Source organism: Suncus etruscus, chromosome 2 (assembly GCF_024139225.1).
Source record: "Suncus etruscus isolate mSunEtr1 chromosome 2, mSunEtr1.pri.cur, whole genome shotgun sequence".
Taxonomy (NCBI): Eukaryota; Metazoa; Chordata; class Mammalia; order Eulipotyphla; family Soricidae; genus Suncus; species Suncus etruscus.
Genome location: NC_064849.1, coordinates 33,034,603 through 33,052,494, shown reverse-complemented (window position 1 = coordinate 33,052,494; position 17,892 = coordinate 33,034,603). Strand labels below are relative to the sequence as shown.

The window sequence follows — 17,892 nt, the reverse complement described above, 5'->3', positions numbered from 1 at the left end:
ATTTCTGAGCATAGAGCCAGGAGTAACCCCTGAGCGCTGGCGGGTGTGACCCAAAAAAAACAAAATATATCGCTCCTGGCTTGGGGGACCATATGGGATGCTGGGGGATGGAACCAAGGTCCATCCTAGGTCAGCACATGCAAGGCAAATGTCCTACCACTTGTGTTACTGCTCTGACCCCTGATTAAAGGATTTGATGGGAGAACCATCTCTCGGGCCTTCAACCTCAGGTTGGATGCATATGCCAGGTTGGTTGCTCAGGGTTTACTCCTGGGTCTGAGCTGAGGGATCACTCCTGGTGTGGCTCAGGGGATGATATTGAACTCAGCTCAGCTAAGTTCATGGCAGGTAAGTGCCCTACTGACTGTACTATCTCTCTGACCATGTTTACACACACATATTTGGATTTTGGGCCACGCAAACTTAGCTGAAGTGCTTGCAAACAGTTGGTTTGCAAACAGCTCACACACTTAGTTGCAGGGCTGGCATACACTTGGTTTCCGTGGGCCAGATATTGCACCCTGTGATACCAGGAATTCCAACGGCAGGGTTGTGGGATGGAACATGAAATGTGGGTGACCAGGGGAAGTGTGCCTGCCACCAGCTAGCAAGGTAGACTCTCTATCCTGAATTATCTCCAAGCCCCATTTCATTCTCTCGCTTATTTGAATTATTGCCATCTTTATTAGTGGGGTGCTAGGGCTTTGGTGCTTGGGAGACACTCCTAGTGGTCCTCAGAGAATGATGCTGGTGTCAGACCAAGAACTCTAGTTTACAAAGCCTGTGCTCAGTCCATTAAGCTATCTCCCTGGTCCAGAACATTTTTTAAATCCTTTGATGACAGCTGGGGCGATTATTGAATTATAACATCTGTGTACAAGTGTCTGTAAGGGCAGATATCTTCAGTTCTCTTGTGTCTCTATACCCCAGAGTGGAATTGCTAAGTCATCATATCACAAGGCCACATTCATTGTTTGAGGAACTAACCAAGAGCTTCCTTTCCAAGGCACGTGTGAGTTTGCCTAATCTACCGATGACCGTTCATATGCAGAGAAAAGGCTCTCGTTCAGAACTCACTTTGGCTTTTAAAACCCAGTTTTTAAAAACTAAGTAGGGTGTTTGTCTTGAACACAATTAACCTGAGTTTTATCCCTGGTACCGTATATGGCCCCCTGAACATCAAGAGTGGCCTAAAAACTAAATGTAAGTTTAGTGATATGGCACTAAATATAAGTACAGTAAATATAAGTATGGCATTAAAATATTACTATGCAATTCATATAAATGTTTCCAAAACTTGCAAGGATTGGGAATTTGGTTCAAAGATAGAGCATATATATATATATATATATATGCCTTATAGATACAAGCCCTGGCACTGGAATGATCAAAACAAACTTTTAAGTTGATCTTTATTTATTTTGGGTTTTGAGTCATACGTGGCAGCGCTCAGGGGCTACTTCTGGCTCCTGTGCTCACGAATCACTCCTGGTGGTGCTCAGTGAACCTATGGGAAGCTAGTGATCAAATGGGGTCCACTGTGTGCAAAGCAAACACCCCACAGGCTGTCTTATCTCACCAGCCCTAGAATAATTTCCTTTTAATCTATTTGTGCTCTGAGGGCTACATAAATGCAAAGCTTGTGTTCTGCCACCAGCCTCTGTTTCCTTTTGATTGTTCTGTGGAGGTTTTTTTGGCCAACACCTGTAGGTGCTGAGGAGACCACCTGTGGTGCTGGGGATGTAAATAGGGTCAGCTGCATGCATGGCTAATAACTTAACCCCTGGACTTTCTCTCTGGTCTATTTCCTATTGAAATAATTTCAATATTAAGGGGACTGAAATGGCTTAAAGGCACAGAGCACCTGCCTTCACTTCAGGTGTCTATCAAACACTTTATTTACTTCCTAGCATTACAGAGCTCCTTGAAATGTGGGTACAGTCCTGCGGGTCCCTGAGCACCCCAGCACCACTAGGGAGGCACAATTAATTAAGGCAAAGGGCTGCTTTGTATGTCAATTAGATTTTAATGAAGTTTGAAAATGATCACAAGAAATACAAAGAATTCTATGCTCTCTCATGGCTGGAGGAGAGGTACAGAGGATAGGGTGTTTGCTTTATGTGAGGCTAATGGGGATACCAAACCCCCATTATCCCCAAATGCCCACCATGAGTAACTCCTCTGTGCTGAGCCAGGAGTAAGCCCTGAGCACCACAGGAAGTAGCCCAAACCAAGAATTCTATCATTCACCTTTGGTATATAAGAAACAAAACAAGGGGACCTAGAGATAAAGATAAGGTACTTGGTGCAGCTTTGTCAGGGCTGTCTCCTGTTCTAAGGGTTAGAGGCGTTTTCAGTGAGATAAAGGAGCCAGAACCCTTTAGAACCAATGAGTCTGCACGGTGGCCCCTGAACTCTGTCTCAGCATGTGCTCACAGTTGGGCCTTCGCATCCCAACTTTTCTTCCCTCTGGGTCACCATTTCCAAGGCCATGCTAATGACCCCTGCATCTCCCTGTTTCTCTGGCCTGCCCAGTGCTCAGGAGTGAGCCTAGTTAATAACAGATTAAATAATAATCTCAGTAGGGAAGCCTAATGCCCGCCCCCCAAGTTCCCAAGGATCTTGGTGATGGGTGAAATGTGGTGATGGCCCTTTAAGAGATGTGGCTTGCTCCTCGTTGCCATGGAGACAATAGGACATACAACACTGAGCCCAACCCGCAGCATACAACATGTCCTCTAATCCTGTATTCTCCGGTGGGACAGGTCTGTAGGACTGTGGGTGGGGGAAGGTGACCTTTGAGGTTTTACTCTGGGGACCCCAGCCCTCATCCTGATCCTTCTCCCCGGGACACCCTCCACCCCCACCCTAACCCTCCACCCCATCTCAGCCTCTGCTCCCTCCTTAGACTCCCAAGTCACGAGCCAAGTTGATGGGCCTGACAATCTGCATCCCATCGAGGCCAATGCTGACGCCATCCTCTTCCTAAACTCTCTCCGTGAGCTTGGATGTGGGGGGCAAAGGAGGGCGGGGTGTGTGCACCCAATCTTCCAGGGGGAGACAACCAGCGCTCACACAGGCTCTAAGACTCAGACATGGGGCTGGAGCAGTGGCACAAGCGGTAGGGCGTCTGCCTTGCACTCGCTAACCCAGGACGAACCATAGTTCCATACCCTGGCGTCCTATATGGTCCCGCAAGCCAGGAGCGATTTTTGAGTACATAGTCAGGAGTAACCCCTGAACATCACCGAGTGTAACCCATAAGCCAAAAAAAAAAAAAAAGACTCAGACATATGGGGGTTTGGCAGCGGGATGGGGGTGCTCTTCTTATCTGCAGGGTTTTCGAAAGACTGGGAAAGAAATCTGGGAGTTGGGGAAAAGAAATGGTATGGAGAGACTGGAAGCCAGGGCTCTCGGTCAGAACCTTTGAGAAGGCAGCTATAGCTCTTGCTTCTGCTTCAACCCACCCACCTAGTGAGCTGAGAATGGTCCTGAAACTTTGCATTAATGTTTGCAGTCACTTGTCAACTGGAAATTGATGAACTGTGTGTGGGTTCTTGTTTACAAAGCTTTGGCTTCAAACACATCATTATATAAATCTCTGTCGCCGGCACTGAGCAGTCCATATGAATCTAAGTAGACAGTAATATTATAAATGCTAAGGGACTCTGTCAAAGATATATTCAAAAATAGTTGTTATCAGGGCCGGCGAGATAGCATGAAGGTAAGGCACTTGCCTTCCATGCAGAAGGACGATGGTTCAAATCCCGGCATCCCATATGGTCCCCTGTGCCTGCCAGGGGCCATTTCTGAGCGTAGAGCCAGGAGTAACCCCTGAGCAGTGCCGGGTGTGACCCAAAAAAAAAAAAAAAGTATAGTTGTTATCCCCCAAAATATCAAATTTGTAGCATAATGTCTAAATTCTGCACAATACGTGACATATTCTGAGCAGCCAATACACAATAAACTGGATTATATTTAAACAAACCAAACCAAAAAAGGGGGGGCGGAGCCATAGATAGCACAGTGGTAGAGCATTTGCTTTGCATACAGCCCAACGTGAGACGGACCTACTTTCGATCCCAGGCATCCTATATGGTCCCCCGAACCTGCCAAGAGTAATTTCAATTTCTGAGCATGGAACCAGGAGTAACCCTTGAGCACCGCTGAATGTGCCCCCCCCACCAAATTAACCCTTGGAGAGGAGAGAGGCTTTTCTTTTACTGTTTTCCTTGGGCCTGTACCCACAGAACAGGAGGAGCTGCAGCTGTTTCTTTTTTCTGAGACTCTGGTCATGGTCTCGGACTCCGGGGAGCCACAGGGAGAACTGACCATTCAAGTACAGAAAGGAAGTCGCGTAGATGAATTTGGGATCTTCACCCACTGCCTCTTCGTGCATGCCTTCAGTCGGGGCTTCATCAACAAGACCGTCTGTGGGAACTCTCTCCAGGGTAGAGTGTCCACTGCCTTCCTTCCTCTGCCCTCACTCCCTTTCCCAGAGGCCTCATTGGTCAGTAGCCCTTTGACATCCCTTTGGGAAGTGAATGACACAAAGGATGCTGGGAACAGCTCATGGGGCAGGTACATCGTAGCTAAAGAATACAGATAAGAGCTGAGTATCAGGGCTGGAGGTACAGAACTAGATTATGGCACTTGCCATGCATATGGCTAATGCAGGTTCAATTCTTCAGCACCACTTATGGTTCCCCAAGCTCCTCCAGGAGCAAGCCTTGAGCATCAATAGTTGTGACCCAATACCACCTCCCCTAAAAAAAAAAAAAAAAAAAGAGCAAAAGAGTTGAGTGTTTTCTGTGCCCCTAGAAGTCTGAGCTACTCACCCCACACTCCTCTCCTGTTCCCCTACTGTGAGCACCCACCAGCCTCCTCTCTCCCTACCCCTCAGGATATCTCTCATGGAATATGGAGATCCTGGAACAGCAGAGTCAGGAATTTATCAAGGTACTGGATGAAAAACTCTGGAAGGGAGGAAGGAATGGGCTTGGTGAAATGTACCCCAACCCTCTTCTCAGCTCCCCTGCAATTCCCATCACACAGCCAGGAAACCTGGGAACCTGGCTTTCTATGCCTCAATAGTAAAAGGAGGTGTGTGTGTGTGTGTGTGTGTGTGTGTGTGTGTGTGTGTGTGTGTGTGTGTGTGTTACTGGGAACTGAATCTGGGCTCTGGCATGTGAAGCATTGTTTTTCAGTCCTTTGAGCTATGACCTGGTTCCAAGAGGATACTATTTCTTTGGGGGGGGGGTGTCATACCCGGCAGCGCTCAGGGGTTACTCTGGCTCTATGCTCAGAAATCGCTCCTGGCAGGTTCGGGGGACCATATGGGATGCCGGGATTCGAACCACCGTCCTTCTGCATGCAAGACAAATTAAATGCCTTGCCTCCCTGCTATCTCTCCAGCCCCGAGGGTACTTTTTATTTGGAGGGGCACACTCAGCAGTTCTCAGGATTCATTCCTGGCTGACTCAGGAAACCATATGGGATGCCAGAGATCAAACCTTGGTGGGCCATGTGCAAGGCAAGTGCCCTACTGATTGGTCTATTGCTCTGACCTTAAGAGGGTACTTCTTTTTTATCTTTTTAATTTTTTTAATTTAAAGAGCTGTGATTTAAGTTATTGATAAATGTGTTTTAGGCATATATTTCAACACCAATCCCAACGTCAGTGACAACTTCCATCACCAGTACTCCCATACTCTCTCATCTCCCACTCCTTACCTCACTTGATAGGCACATTAAAAAGTTTTGTTGTTGTATGGGAGGGGCCAAAGTGATATCACAGTGGGGAGGATGTTTGCCTTGCACATGGCCAACCTGAGTTCAATCCCTGACATCCCTTGGGCCTGCCAGGAGCACTGCCTATTTGGCCCCCAAATAAGTTTTGGATTTGCAGCATAGCTCTCATGTTTTCAGTGATGTTGAGCCTATCTATGCTTAGGGTATATGGCTATACCGCTCTCCCACACTCCCAATATAACCGAAGCCCAGATCCCTGTTCCCTCAGTACTTCCCTTTGTCATCTTCTTCCTTCCTGCCTTGACTTCTTTCATTCTCTGTCCTTCTCCTGGGCTTTCCCCTTTTTTATTATGTTGCGTTTCCCTTTTTTTAAATATATATTTCCTAATACAATTATTTCATATACCACAGACAAGTGAGATCATCCTGTGTTTGTTTTTCTTCTTCTGGCTTACTTCTCTCAACATGGTATCTTCCACTTCCATCCAGATTGCAGCAAATTGCATGGTTTCATCATTCCTTGCAACTGCATAGTATTCCATCATGTATATATATACCATATCTTTATTATATGTTCATCTGATAATTGACATCTAGGTTGATTAAGAGGATACTTTTTTTTTTGCTTGTTTTTTTGAGGGGTCACAAACAGAGTTTGTCAGGGGTTACTTCTGGCTCTGCATTTAGAAATCGCTCCTGGCAGGCTCGGGAGGGGCCATATGGGATGCTGGGATTTGAACCACCGTTATCCTGTGTTGGCCATGTGGAAGGCAACTGCCCTGCCACTGTGCTATCACTTCGGCCCAAGAGGGTATTTTTTTTTTGTTTTTTGTTTTTGTCTTGTTTGGTTTTGTTTTTGAGTCACACCCAAAGTGTGATGCCACTCAAAGTGACGGCACTCAGGGGTTACTCCTGGCTCTGAGTTCCTGGCTGGCTGGGGGGACCATATGGGATGTTGGGATTTGAACCATCATCTGTTATGGATCGGCTGCATGCAAGGCAACCCCCCTACCACTGTGTTATCTCTTCAGCCCAAGCAGGTACTTCTTTGATACCCACCTCCTGATACACAATCCCTGATCCACTCCAGACACACCATATGGGCTGGCATTTCCCAAAGGTCTATCACTGCCTCGCCTCTAGTTTCTACTCTGGATCCCTCAAATTCAGCACAGTGACTTCACTAATGTCTGGAGTACTGCACAAAAGAAACAAATCCCCTGTAGACCCTTCCCACAGAAACTATCCGCAGCTTTGAACTTGCATTTACTTGGTCTTTCCCTCCTTTCCTCTCCCCTTCCCTTATGGTCATTTTCTACCTTGATTGGAGGGATATGTGTATATGAACCCACTTGCCATGCTTCCACACTTTAGTGGTAGCACATTTCACACAAGACTTTCTTTGTGAGCTTTCCAGGGATCACACACATGAATGAAGTGCCCAGGATGCCAAAAGGCAAAATGATTGCTATCGCACTGAAACCTGTGGGGTAGTAGACGGGACCAAATTGGGTTTATCACTGGCTCGCACCTGCAGGTATTGAACCACTGGGTCCCAAGAACACTTGTTTTTTAGCATTATATCGCACCACACTATGACTTTATGCCCATACTTTACTACACATGGAAATGTTTTTACCCAAATGTTTGGCCAGGGGAACTGGAGAATGTGATCTTTGAATAATAGCACAGGGTGGATCCCCGATTCTCCCCTTCATGTCTGTTCCTTAGTTACAAAGCATTCCCATGGAGCAGAAGCTAAACTTGGTGACCAAGGATGACCGGCTGATTATAACCAGGCGTGTCAAGGAGGGTGAGGTGAGGAGGGGGTCCATGAGAACCAGATGGCAGGCACATCCTCTATGGAGATATATCCTGGGGACCTTGACAGGTCATATGCCTATCACTTGCCTTGCCCCACACCTTAGTACCTCACCCTCCTCCCACTTCCTGGATCTGTGCCACTGATTCAGACTATCCTGAACAGGATGTGAAGACAGAAAGGATCACCAAGTCCTGCAGCTCTATTGCAGGCTTTATCTCTGAGGCTGCCAACCTGGTGTTGCTGAGGGTGATGGCCTGGCGACAGATGGTGCCCAGCAATGCCCGTTTTCTGGCCTTGGACACAGAAGGAAAACTCTGCCATTCTACCTATGTGAGGAGTCCCCTGGGAAGGGGAAGGGCAGGAGTGGGGGCTGGTAGAAGAGGCGAGAACTCTCATATCTGTTTTTCTTTGATCTTGGCTAAAATTTCACTAAGCAACATGCCCTGCAGCAGCAAATTTCAAAGTCCCTAGAATTCTGAACTTGGTTTTTGTTTTAGGGTCACTCACACTCAGGGTTTCTTTTTCTTTCTTTCTTTCTTTCTTTCTTTCTTTCTTTCTTTCTTTCTTTCTTTCTTTCTTTCTTTCTTTCTTTCTTTCTTTCTTTCTTTCTTTCTTTCTTTCTTTCTTTCTTTCTTTCCTTCCTTCCTTCCTTCCTTCCTTCCTTCCTTCCTTCCTTCCTTCCTTCCTTCCTTCCTTCCTTCCTTCCTTCCTTCCTTCCTTCCTTCCTTCCTTCCTTCCTTCCTTCCTTCCTTCCTTCCTTCCTTCCTTCCTTCCTTCCTTCCTTCCTTCCTTCCTTTCTTTTACTTTCATTTTTGGGTCACACCTGCCAGTGCTCAGGGGTTACTCCTGACTCTGCACTCAGAAATTGATCATGTTGGGCTCAGGGAGTATATGGGATGCTAGGGATCAAATCCAAGTTGACCATGTGCAAGGCAAATGCCCTACTTGCTGTACTATCACTCTGGCCCCTTGAAGGATCATATGGGATGGCAGAGATGGAACCTGGGTTAGCCACATTCAAGGCAAGTGCCCTACCCCCTGTACTATTTTTGACCTTTAGGGCTAATTTTTGGCTGTGTGATCAGGGATCATTCCTGGAAGTGTTTAGGGGACTATATGGAGTCTGGGTATTGAATCCAGGTCAGCTGTGTGCAAGGCAAATGCCATAGCCACTGTACTGTTTTCCTAGCTTCTGAATATGCTGTTTCTCATGAGGCTCTTTGGAGACTTATATGATCAACTTTGCAAATGATGTGTAGTGTGTCAGTCCAAACCAGGACAAAGAGGTGCAGTGTTCTAGCACATCCTTGGCATGATAAAAACAACAACAACAACAACAAAAAACAACAACAATAACAACAACAACAAAACCCCAACAATGTGATGAACTGGAAAGATTGTATGGTAGATAGGGCTCTTGTCTTGTATATGACAGATCTGGGTTTGACCCCTAGCACCACATATAATCCCCTCCCAACCCTATACTCCCAGGAATGATCCCTGAGTGCAGAAGCAGAAACATGCCCTGGGCACTGCCAGGTGCAGCCACCTGGTCTCAGAATTTTTTCTCAGAGTCTCACAAATTTCTCCTCTGCCCCTTCACATTCAACCTTGATAGGCTAATCTCAGAAAGTTTGAAGCAGGGGCAAGATGGAGCTGACCCTCTATGAAGAGCTTTTCCCCTAAACTTTTTTTTTTTTTTTTTTTTTGGTTTTTGGGCCACACCAGTTTGACGCTCAGGGGTTACTCCTGGCTATGAGCTCAGAAATCGCCCCTGGCTTGGGGGGACCATATGGGACGCCGGGGGATCGAACCGCGGTCTGTTCCTTGGCTAGCGCTTGTAAGGCAGACACCTTACCTCTAGCGCCACCTTCCCGGCCCCTTCCCCTAAACTTTTAAATATGAGGGTGCAGTTCCAATCTGCAGCTTCTGGCCAAGGATGGCTCATCATTGAGAGAAACGGTCAGATTAGGAAGAGACGTTAGTGGGCACCTACCTCACCTGTCTCCCTCCTTTTTTGAAGCAGAAGCCTCATGCCTCAAATCCAGGGCACTGGAGAGACATCCGTCTGGTAGCAAACTCTGTTGCAGGAAATAATCCACGCACGGTTAAGGGGATAAAAACAAGTTCAGGAACTCCCACACCCAAGCTTTCTGCTCCTAAGAAGCTAATAGCTCAGTGGAAGAAAACTGAAACTACAAGCAGTTTCCCCCTGAAACCTGACGTTTTTATTCGGAAGCACCAAGCCACACATAAGGGTGAGGAGCAGTTGGTCTAAGGCACTAATCCAAAGGCTGCTTCCATCCAAAGGTGCTTCTGAACAATGAGTAACAAACATATCCTTGAATAGGATGGAAACAGGTTAATCCAACATGTTTTGGTTACTTCCAGCAATGCCTGGGCTCCCAGACAGTTGAGATCAACCACCAGCAGGTAGAAGTGTTTGTCGTGGAGCAGAACATCCACTCCCAAGTGGGCATCCCTTCATCTTGTCAGTTCTACCTGCTCTCCGATGGGTGAGTTACTTGAGGGTGTACTCCAGAGGGCAGTGTTGAGTTCAGTGCTAAGGACCAGCGACTGACAGAGTCGATGCAGGGTTCCCACACCTCTTGGTTTCTGGAGCAAGCAACACTCTGCCTGATCCTCACAGTCTTTCATGCCTTACCAAGGAGCCTTAAATAGCTGAGGTCTTTCATGCTACTGCCATAGGCCCTAAGACATAGCTAAAGCAGCTGAGGCTGTAAGGGGTGCTCATGACACTGGCAACTACCAAGTACTGTTGTTGGTGGTGGTTGGTGGTAGTGGTGGTTGTTATTTGGTGCTCGTGGCTTAATCCTGACTCTGTAACCAGGGCTCACTTCTGGTGGGGCTCAGGGAACTCTAAGTGGTATTCAGAATGGAACCTGATTTGGTTGCATACAGGCAAGCACCTTACCCACTACTATGCTAATTTTCCAACTCCAGCATTATATCATCATCATTACCATCATCATCATCAACACTACCACCACCACCACCACCAACAACAACAATATCAATTTCACTTCTGGTTGTGCAGGGGACCAAATGTTAGTGTCAGGGATTAAATCAGAGTCAGCTACAGACAGGCAAGTGCCTTCAGCCTTGTACTCTTTCCAGCCCCAACCATCAAACTTTAAACAACTTGACATGTGGCGGGGTGGGAATCAATGGACTGAGAGAAGCATCACTGTGCACTTCCAGGCTGTCCCCAACATTGGGCTAGAACCAAATTAAGGATATGAGGAAAGCCAAGAAAAGCTAGTTTCTTGAAAGTTCTAGAAAACAGGGGGTAGGGTGCTTGCTTTAAATGCAGTCAAAGTGAGTTTGATTTCCAGAGTCGCATATGGTCCTCTGGCATAAGTCATTCCTGAGGGTAAGGAGTAAGCACGAATGCCATGGGGTATGGCTTCAAAACCAAAAACAGTAAAAAGAAAAAAATTAATAAAAATAAATAAATAACTAAATAGGGCCGGAGAGATAGCATGGAGATAAGGCGTTTGCCTTTCATGCAGAAGGACAGTGGTTTGAATCCCAGCATCCCATATGTTCCCCCGTGCCTGCCAGGGGCGATTTCTGAGCATAGAGCCAGGAGTAACCCCTGAGCGCCACTGGGTGTGAACCCCAAATAATAATAATATAATAATAAAAAATAAAAAAATAAAAAAATAATAATCAGTAAAAAAATAATCAGGTGATTGCAGATGAAAGTGCCAAAAGCCTGCTGGCTTTTCCTATTTCATAGCATAGGGTGTTGCTTCTATTTGTTTTTTTGTTTGTTTGTTTGTTTTGTTTTTGGGCCACACCCGGTAACGCTCAGGGGTTACTCCTGGCTATGCGTTCAGAAGTTGCTCCTGGCTTGGGGGACCATATGGGACGCCGGGGGATCGAACCTCGGTCCGTCCAAGGCTAACGCAGTCAAGGCAGGCACCTTACCTCTAGCGCCACCGCCCGGCCCATGTTGCTTCTATTTGGAATGTCATAGAGCAGAAGAGAGCTGCTTCTTCATTTCATTGTCAGAACCTGCAGGGGACTCGGTCCAGCCATGTTTAGTAGCACACAGCGGCATAATCAGCCTTTAGTCTGAAAAGCAGCGGCTATGGGTAGGAGAGTTCTTATTTATTTATTTATTTATTTATTTATTTTTGGGTTTTGGGTCACACCCGACAGCCCTCAGGAGTTACTCCTGGCTCTACGCTCAGAAATCACCCCTGGCAGGCTCAGGGGACCATATGGGATGCCGGAATTCGAACCAATGTCCTTCTGTTTGCAAGGCAAATACCTTACCTCCATGCTATCTCTCGGGGCCCGGGTAGGAGAGTTTAAAGGGCATGTGAGGGGCCCAGATCTGATCCCCAGCACTACACAGTACCATGAGTACCACCAAAGTAGCCCAGAGTAACCAGGGAGCATTATCTGAGTAACCTAAGATGAATAACACAAGCAGGATTCAGTCTGATAAAGGCACCCTGAGACAGTGTGGGAGGGAGTGGGCTTGTTTGGAGGGAAGCCCTCACATTCACCCCTACCTGCTTTTCACGACACTCAGGCACTTAGCCAAGAGAATCCAGGTGGGCTCCCCTGCGTGCTGTATGATCTTCAAGATGCCCAATGTGAGGGAGAAGGGTGAGTGAGACCTTTGGCTGTGGGGAGAAGGAAAAAATGGGGCTGGGAGTGGTGGCAGGGCTGGATTGTGTACTCTGGGTGGGTTCCCAGATAGAGCTGCCATGAAGCTTTTTGCCCACCAGATCTGACTCCAAAACAGTCTGGGGTAGTATAGGGAAGTGGGGGATTGGGAGGGCGAAGGGGGTGCGAGACTTTTCACACCCTATCAGGTGATTTGTTCCAGGAGGGTGCACTGGTGTTTTACCTGTATTGGTGATTTGGCTATCCTTGGACATCCCCTCTTTGTCATCTGGGCACTCCAGAGGAGGTTCTGGAGTGTGGTCAGCAGCCTCATTCCCCCCCCTTCCATTCAGATGAAATTGAGTCTCCCCCAGTATTTGGGAAGAAGGACCTGGTGTGGGAAGAAGATGCTGAGCTCTACTCCAAATTCATAGACCGGAAGGTGAAGAGCTGCAGTCAGACTAAGTCCCCTCCACCCAACCCCACCTCTCCACTCCCCCCTACATCCCCATTGCAGTTTTGTTTTGTTTTCTGGGCAACAAACCCCGGCAGTACTCAGGGCTCACTCCTGCCTTTGGATTCACTTTTGGTGGGGTTCAGGGATCAAACCTAGGTCAGCAGTGTGCCAGGCAAGCGCCCTGCCTGCAATCTCTCCAGTATGCTCTCATTGCACATTCTCTCTTTCTTTCTTTGTGCCTATGACCTGGGACCTGGGAGGTGGGTGGGCTGAGAGTCCTGAAGTCCTCCCTGGAAGGCAGCAGGGAAGCCTCCTGGGCTCCCACATCAGTGACCCCCACTACTCCTCCCAGGAGGAGCTCCGTCTCAGTCACAGCAGATATCTGGGGCAGCACCCAGAGGCTAAAGCAATCATCTCCGACTTCCTGCTCTTCTTGCTGCTGAGCCAGCCAGAGGACGTGGTCACCTTCGCCTCCGAGCACTTCAGTCCCTACTCACCTTTCGAAATGCCACTCACATCCTGGACCTCGAAACACCGGCTGTCCCTCTTCTGCTTGCCGGTGTCCAGCTGGAAAGAGGCATAGATGGAGGCACTATAGCCTGCAAGCTGCAGTGGGGCCTGGCCAGGGGTGGCCAGTAGGGTGGTGGTGGCTGGATCTCTGAAGGGTACGGCAAGGAAGCCACTTTCTTGCAGCAGTAATTTTTTTGTTTTTGTTTTTAGGGGAATAAAAAGACTCTCCCCGTCTCTAAGCTGTGGGAGCCACAACTTTACCTGTTTGTGTTGTCTAGTTAAAAGTAAGGACTGAGGGGCCAGAGCAAAAGCACAGCGGTACGGCGTTTGCCTTGCGTACAGCTGACCTGGGACCAACTCGATTCAATCCCTGGCATCCTATTTGGACCCCTGAGCCTGCCAGGAGTGATTTCTGATTTTCTGCCAGGAGATATTTCTGATTTTGCAGAGCCAGGAGTTACCCCTGAGTGCCACGGGGTGTGGCCTAAAAAACAAAACAAAACAAAACAAACCAACAAAAAAGTAAGGATTGAGGGGCTGGAGCAATATTACAACCAATAGGACCCTTACCTTGCACATATCTGACTCAGGTTCGATCTCTAGCATCCCATTTGGTTTTCCAATACTGCCAGGAGTGAAAGCAGAGACAGAACCAGGAGTAAACCCTGAGCACCACTGGATGTGGCCCTTTCAAAAAGTAAATAAAAATAAAAGTAGGGATGATCACTGTGTGTACTAAGTCAAGCTGTTTAGACTTTCTGGTGGCTATTACTGTCATTCTCCCTATTTTATAGATGAAAAATAGATGCAGTGGAAGACTGAAAAAAAAAAAGGATTAGAATGATAGAACAATGGTTAAGGCACTTGCCTTTCATGTGTCTAACCTGGGTTCTATTCCTGGGACCTTATATGGTCCCCTGAGCCCACCAGGAATGATTCCTGAGTGCAGAGCCAGTAGTAACCCTGAGAGTATCAGCGTGCCTCTCCCCGCCCCACTGCAATCTCCACATAAAGTAAAACCTCTTTAAAGTTTGCATGTAGGGGGGCCGGAGAGATAGCATGGAGGTAAGGTGTTTGCCTTTCATTCAGAAGATCGGTGGTTCGAATCCCGGCATCCCATATGGTCCCCCGAGCCTGCCAGGAGCGATTTCTGAGCATAGAGCCAGGAGGAACCCCTGAGCGCTGCCGGGTATGACCCAAAAACAACAACAACAAAAAAAATGTTTGCACGTAGGAAGCTGATTCAAACCTAGACTTTGTGTTCTCAAATCCACTGTCTTGGTTACTACTTTTGGGCAGCTGGCAGAGGACTGCCACAGAGGACCATATGGGATGCCAGGATTTGAACCACCTTCCATCCTGGATCAGCTGTGTGCAAGGTAAATGCCCCACTACTGTGCTCTCTGTCTCTCTGGTCCCCGCCCTTGTCATTTTCTGCCAGTAACATAAGCAGCCCGACAATAATTAATACCAGACAAGGTCCCTGAGGTAGATGGAAGTGGAACACAGGCTCTAGCCCTGCTCATTTGTCCTCTGAACAATAGTAGCACTTACAGAGAAGTTCTGTCCAGCACTCAGCAATGTAAACCTGGAAGGGTATGTGTTGGCCATGACTGGGAAGGAAATTTCCACAGGGAACCACAATTTAGATTAAGCCTTAAAGAATTATTTATTTATTTATTTATTTATTTTGCTTTCAAGGGCTAGAGAGATAGTACAGGAGATAAGGGGCTTGCCTTGTAGATTCCTGGCACTGCATATGGTTCCTGAGCACAGAACCAGGAGTAACACCTGAGTCAGTGTGCCCTGTTGTGGAAATTTCCACCAAAAGCCAGTGAAAAATCAAAGTGCATGCCTTGAAAAGTGGAAGAACACTTTTAATTTCACCAGACCCAGCAAAGCTTCTTTTTTTTTTTTTTTTTTGGTTTTTGGTTTTTGGGTCACACCCGGCAGTGCTCAGGGGTTACTCCTGGCTGTCTGCTCAGAAATAGCTCCTGGCAGGCACGGGGGACCATATGGGAAAATGGGACACTGGGATTCGAACCAACCACCTTTGATCCTGGATTGGCTGCTTGCAAGGCAAACGTCGCTGTGCTATCTCTCTGGGCCCCCAGCAAAGCTTCTGCTTCAAAGTCTGGGCCCTGAACAAAGTTGAGAACTCTGTTTTATGGAATATCTGGTGGAAGTTGGGGACATTTGCAGGCGGCTGGCAGGAGAGAAGAGAAGCAGAAATTCCCAAGCATGTTATTTTGCAAAGCAGGGTCTGCATCACCTCAAGTGCATGAGCACACTCCCAAATTACTAAGCCTTCAAAGCGAGACTAGGACCTCCTTAAGGACAACCCTAAGGCATCCAAGGTGATGTCATGTATGCCTAGACTTAGTGCATCCAGTAGTTCGTGCTTGAAGTGAACCTGTTTGATATATGGACAGGGCTCTCTTTTCCTCTTCAACATAACAACAGAGAAGCCAAAGTACAGCTTTTAAGGTGCTTGCTTTGCACATGGCAGATCTGGTTCGACCCCAGACACTTCATATGTTCCTTTGAGCCCCTTCAGGAATGACCCCTGAGCACAGATCCAGGAATAAATCCCGAGCACCACTGACTTGTGGCTCTCTTGCTCAAAACCAAAAACAAACAAAAAACCTCAAACTACCTCCTGGCAGTGTTTAGGAGACCACTCCTGTTCCTTGTTCTGAGGGATGGGTGGGTAATCTCTCCTAACAGTGCTCAAGGGACCATGTGGGAACTAGTTCTCTCACACACAAAGCATGTGCTCAGCTCTAGTTGATTTAAGTAGTTTCACACAGCTAGAGGCCTCCCTCTTGGATAGCCCAATTCTAGTGGCTAAAGTCATTCACTCCAGAGGCCGGAGAGATAGCACAATGGAAGGGCATTTGCCTTGCATGCAGCTGATCCAGGACGGATGGTAGTTTGAATCTCGGCATCCCATTCAGTCCCCTGTGTCTGCCAAAATGATTTATGAATGCAGAGCCAGGAGTAATCCCTGAGAGCTGCCAGGTGTGGCCCAAAAACCAAAAAATAAATACCGTATTTGCCGGCGTATACGACGACTAGTGTATAAGATGACCCCCTAATTTTGCAGTTAAAACATAGATTTAGGCCTATATTCGCTGTATTAGACAGAACGTTCCTGTGCTGCAACTGTATGTACCACAGTGAGCCAATCACAACAAGCAAAGGTTCAAAGGTTATACTGTAATAGACTTCCTCTCAGACTCTGGCCAATCTGAGCAGATTTTTACAGTGTAGATTCGGGTCCAGAACACTGTCTCATTTGCATGCAGAAAAAGCCTGCTTGGGATTGGCTGAGTTCGAGAGGCGGTCTGAGCAGCCTTGCAGAGATTGGTTGCAGGATCGAGTTGGAAAATTCGTTTTGTGGCAATATCAGACAATTTTCGTTTAGCGGCATATTGAAACATTTTTCGGGATATACTCGGCGTATAAGACGACCCCCGATTTTCAGTTGACTTTTTTTGCTTCAAAAGTTGTCTTGGGGCCGGGCGGTGGCGCTAAAGGTAAGGTGCCTGCCTTGCCTGAGCTAGCCTTGGACGGACCGCGGTTCGATCCCCCGGTGTCCCATATGGTCCCCCAAGCCAGGAGCAACTTCTGAGCACATAGCCAGGAGTAACCCCTGAGCGTTACCGGGTGTGGCCCAAAAACCAAAAAAAAAAAAAAAAAAAAAAAGTTGTCTTATACGCCGGAAAATACGGTAAAGTCATTCACTCATCAGGGTGTGAGCCTAGAAAATATGGCTTCTTTCAAGGTAAAATGACTGATCCCATGGCCCTTTTGGGGAGAAACCATAAACACTCAAATTCCATCCACATGGAACATCTCAGAAATGTAGGAAAGATGGGGGGGTGTGTAACAAGAAAATGACTCATGTTGAAGAGATGAAGATGACCTCGGAGCAGACCTCAATGAGCAGAGATCCCAGTAATGAGGAACTGGAAATGGGAGTAGCGATGGGACAGCCCTGGAGAGATGGGGTTAAGAAAGTTTTGGGGCCCGGAGAGATAGCACAGCGGCGTTTGCCTTGCAAGCAGCCGATCCAGGACCAAAGGTGGTTGGTTCGAATCCTGATGTCCCATATGGTCCCCCGTGCCTGCCAGGAGCTATTTCTGAGCAGACAGCCAGAAGTAACCCCTGAGCAAAGCTGGGTGTGGCCCAAAAACCAAAAACCAAAAAAAGAAAGTTTTGGCCAGTCACAGGGGCTTTGGAGGCCTCATATGTCCCTTCATCTATGGAGAACTGAAACCCATCCGTGGATAACCCACTCAGCCCTCTGCCCCAGAACATTCCCGCTGAAATCTGAGAGCCCTTTCACCCTTGTTCAGTGAGGAGGAGAGGCTGGCAATGTCATAACCACAGAGCTTCTTTCTTGTCACTTCCTTGGCTTCTCTGATATGAGAAGCCTTTTCTCTGCTTTCTCTCTCTTTGTCTCTGTCTCTCTCTCTGCTTTCTCTCTCTGCTTTCTCTCTCTGCTTTCTCTCTCTCTCTCTCTCTCTCTCTCTCTCTCACACACACACACACACACACACACACACATCTGACAGTGCTTAGGGCTTATTCTTGTCTCTTTGCTTAGGTATCATTCTTCGGCAGTGCTCTGGAGACCACATGGGGTGTCAGGGACTGAACCTATGTCAGATGCATGCTAGATAAGGCTCCAACCCATTGT

General features: G+C 47.4%; 1 protein-coding gene across 1 annotated transcript; it reads left to right on the top strand.

Moving 5' to 3' along the window:
* The first annotated feature begins 2,731 nt into the window (after positions 1 to 2,731).
* On the top strand, positions 2,732 to 13,260 carry CATIP (ciliogenesis associated TTC17 interacting protein). Its single transcript, XM_049768934.1, has 10 exons — positions 2,732 to 2,765; positions 2,909 to 2,998; positions 4,251 to 4,451; positions 4,904 to 4,959; positions 7,483 to 7,569; positions 7,739 to 7,906; positions 9,968 to 10,092; positions 12,144 to 12,220; positions 12,574 to 12,662; positions 13,030 to 13,260. Exons 1-10 carry the CDS (start codon positions 2,732 to 2,734, stop codon positions 13,258 to 13,260), a joined length of 1,158 nt encoding a protein of 385 aa, XP_049624891.1.
* The last annotated feature ends 4,632 nt before the right edge of the window (positions 13,261 to 17,892 follow it).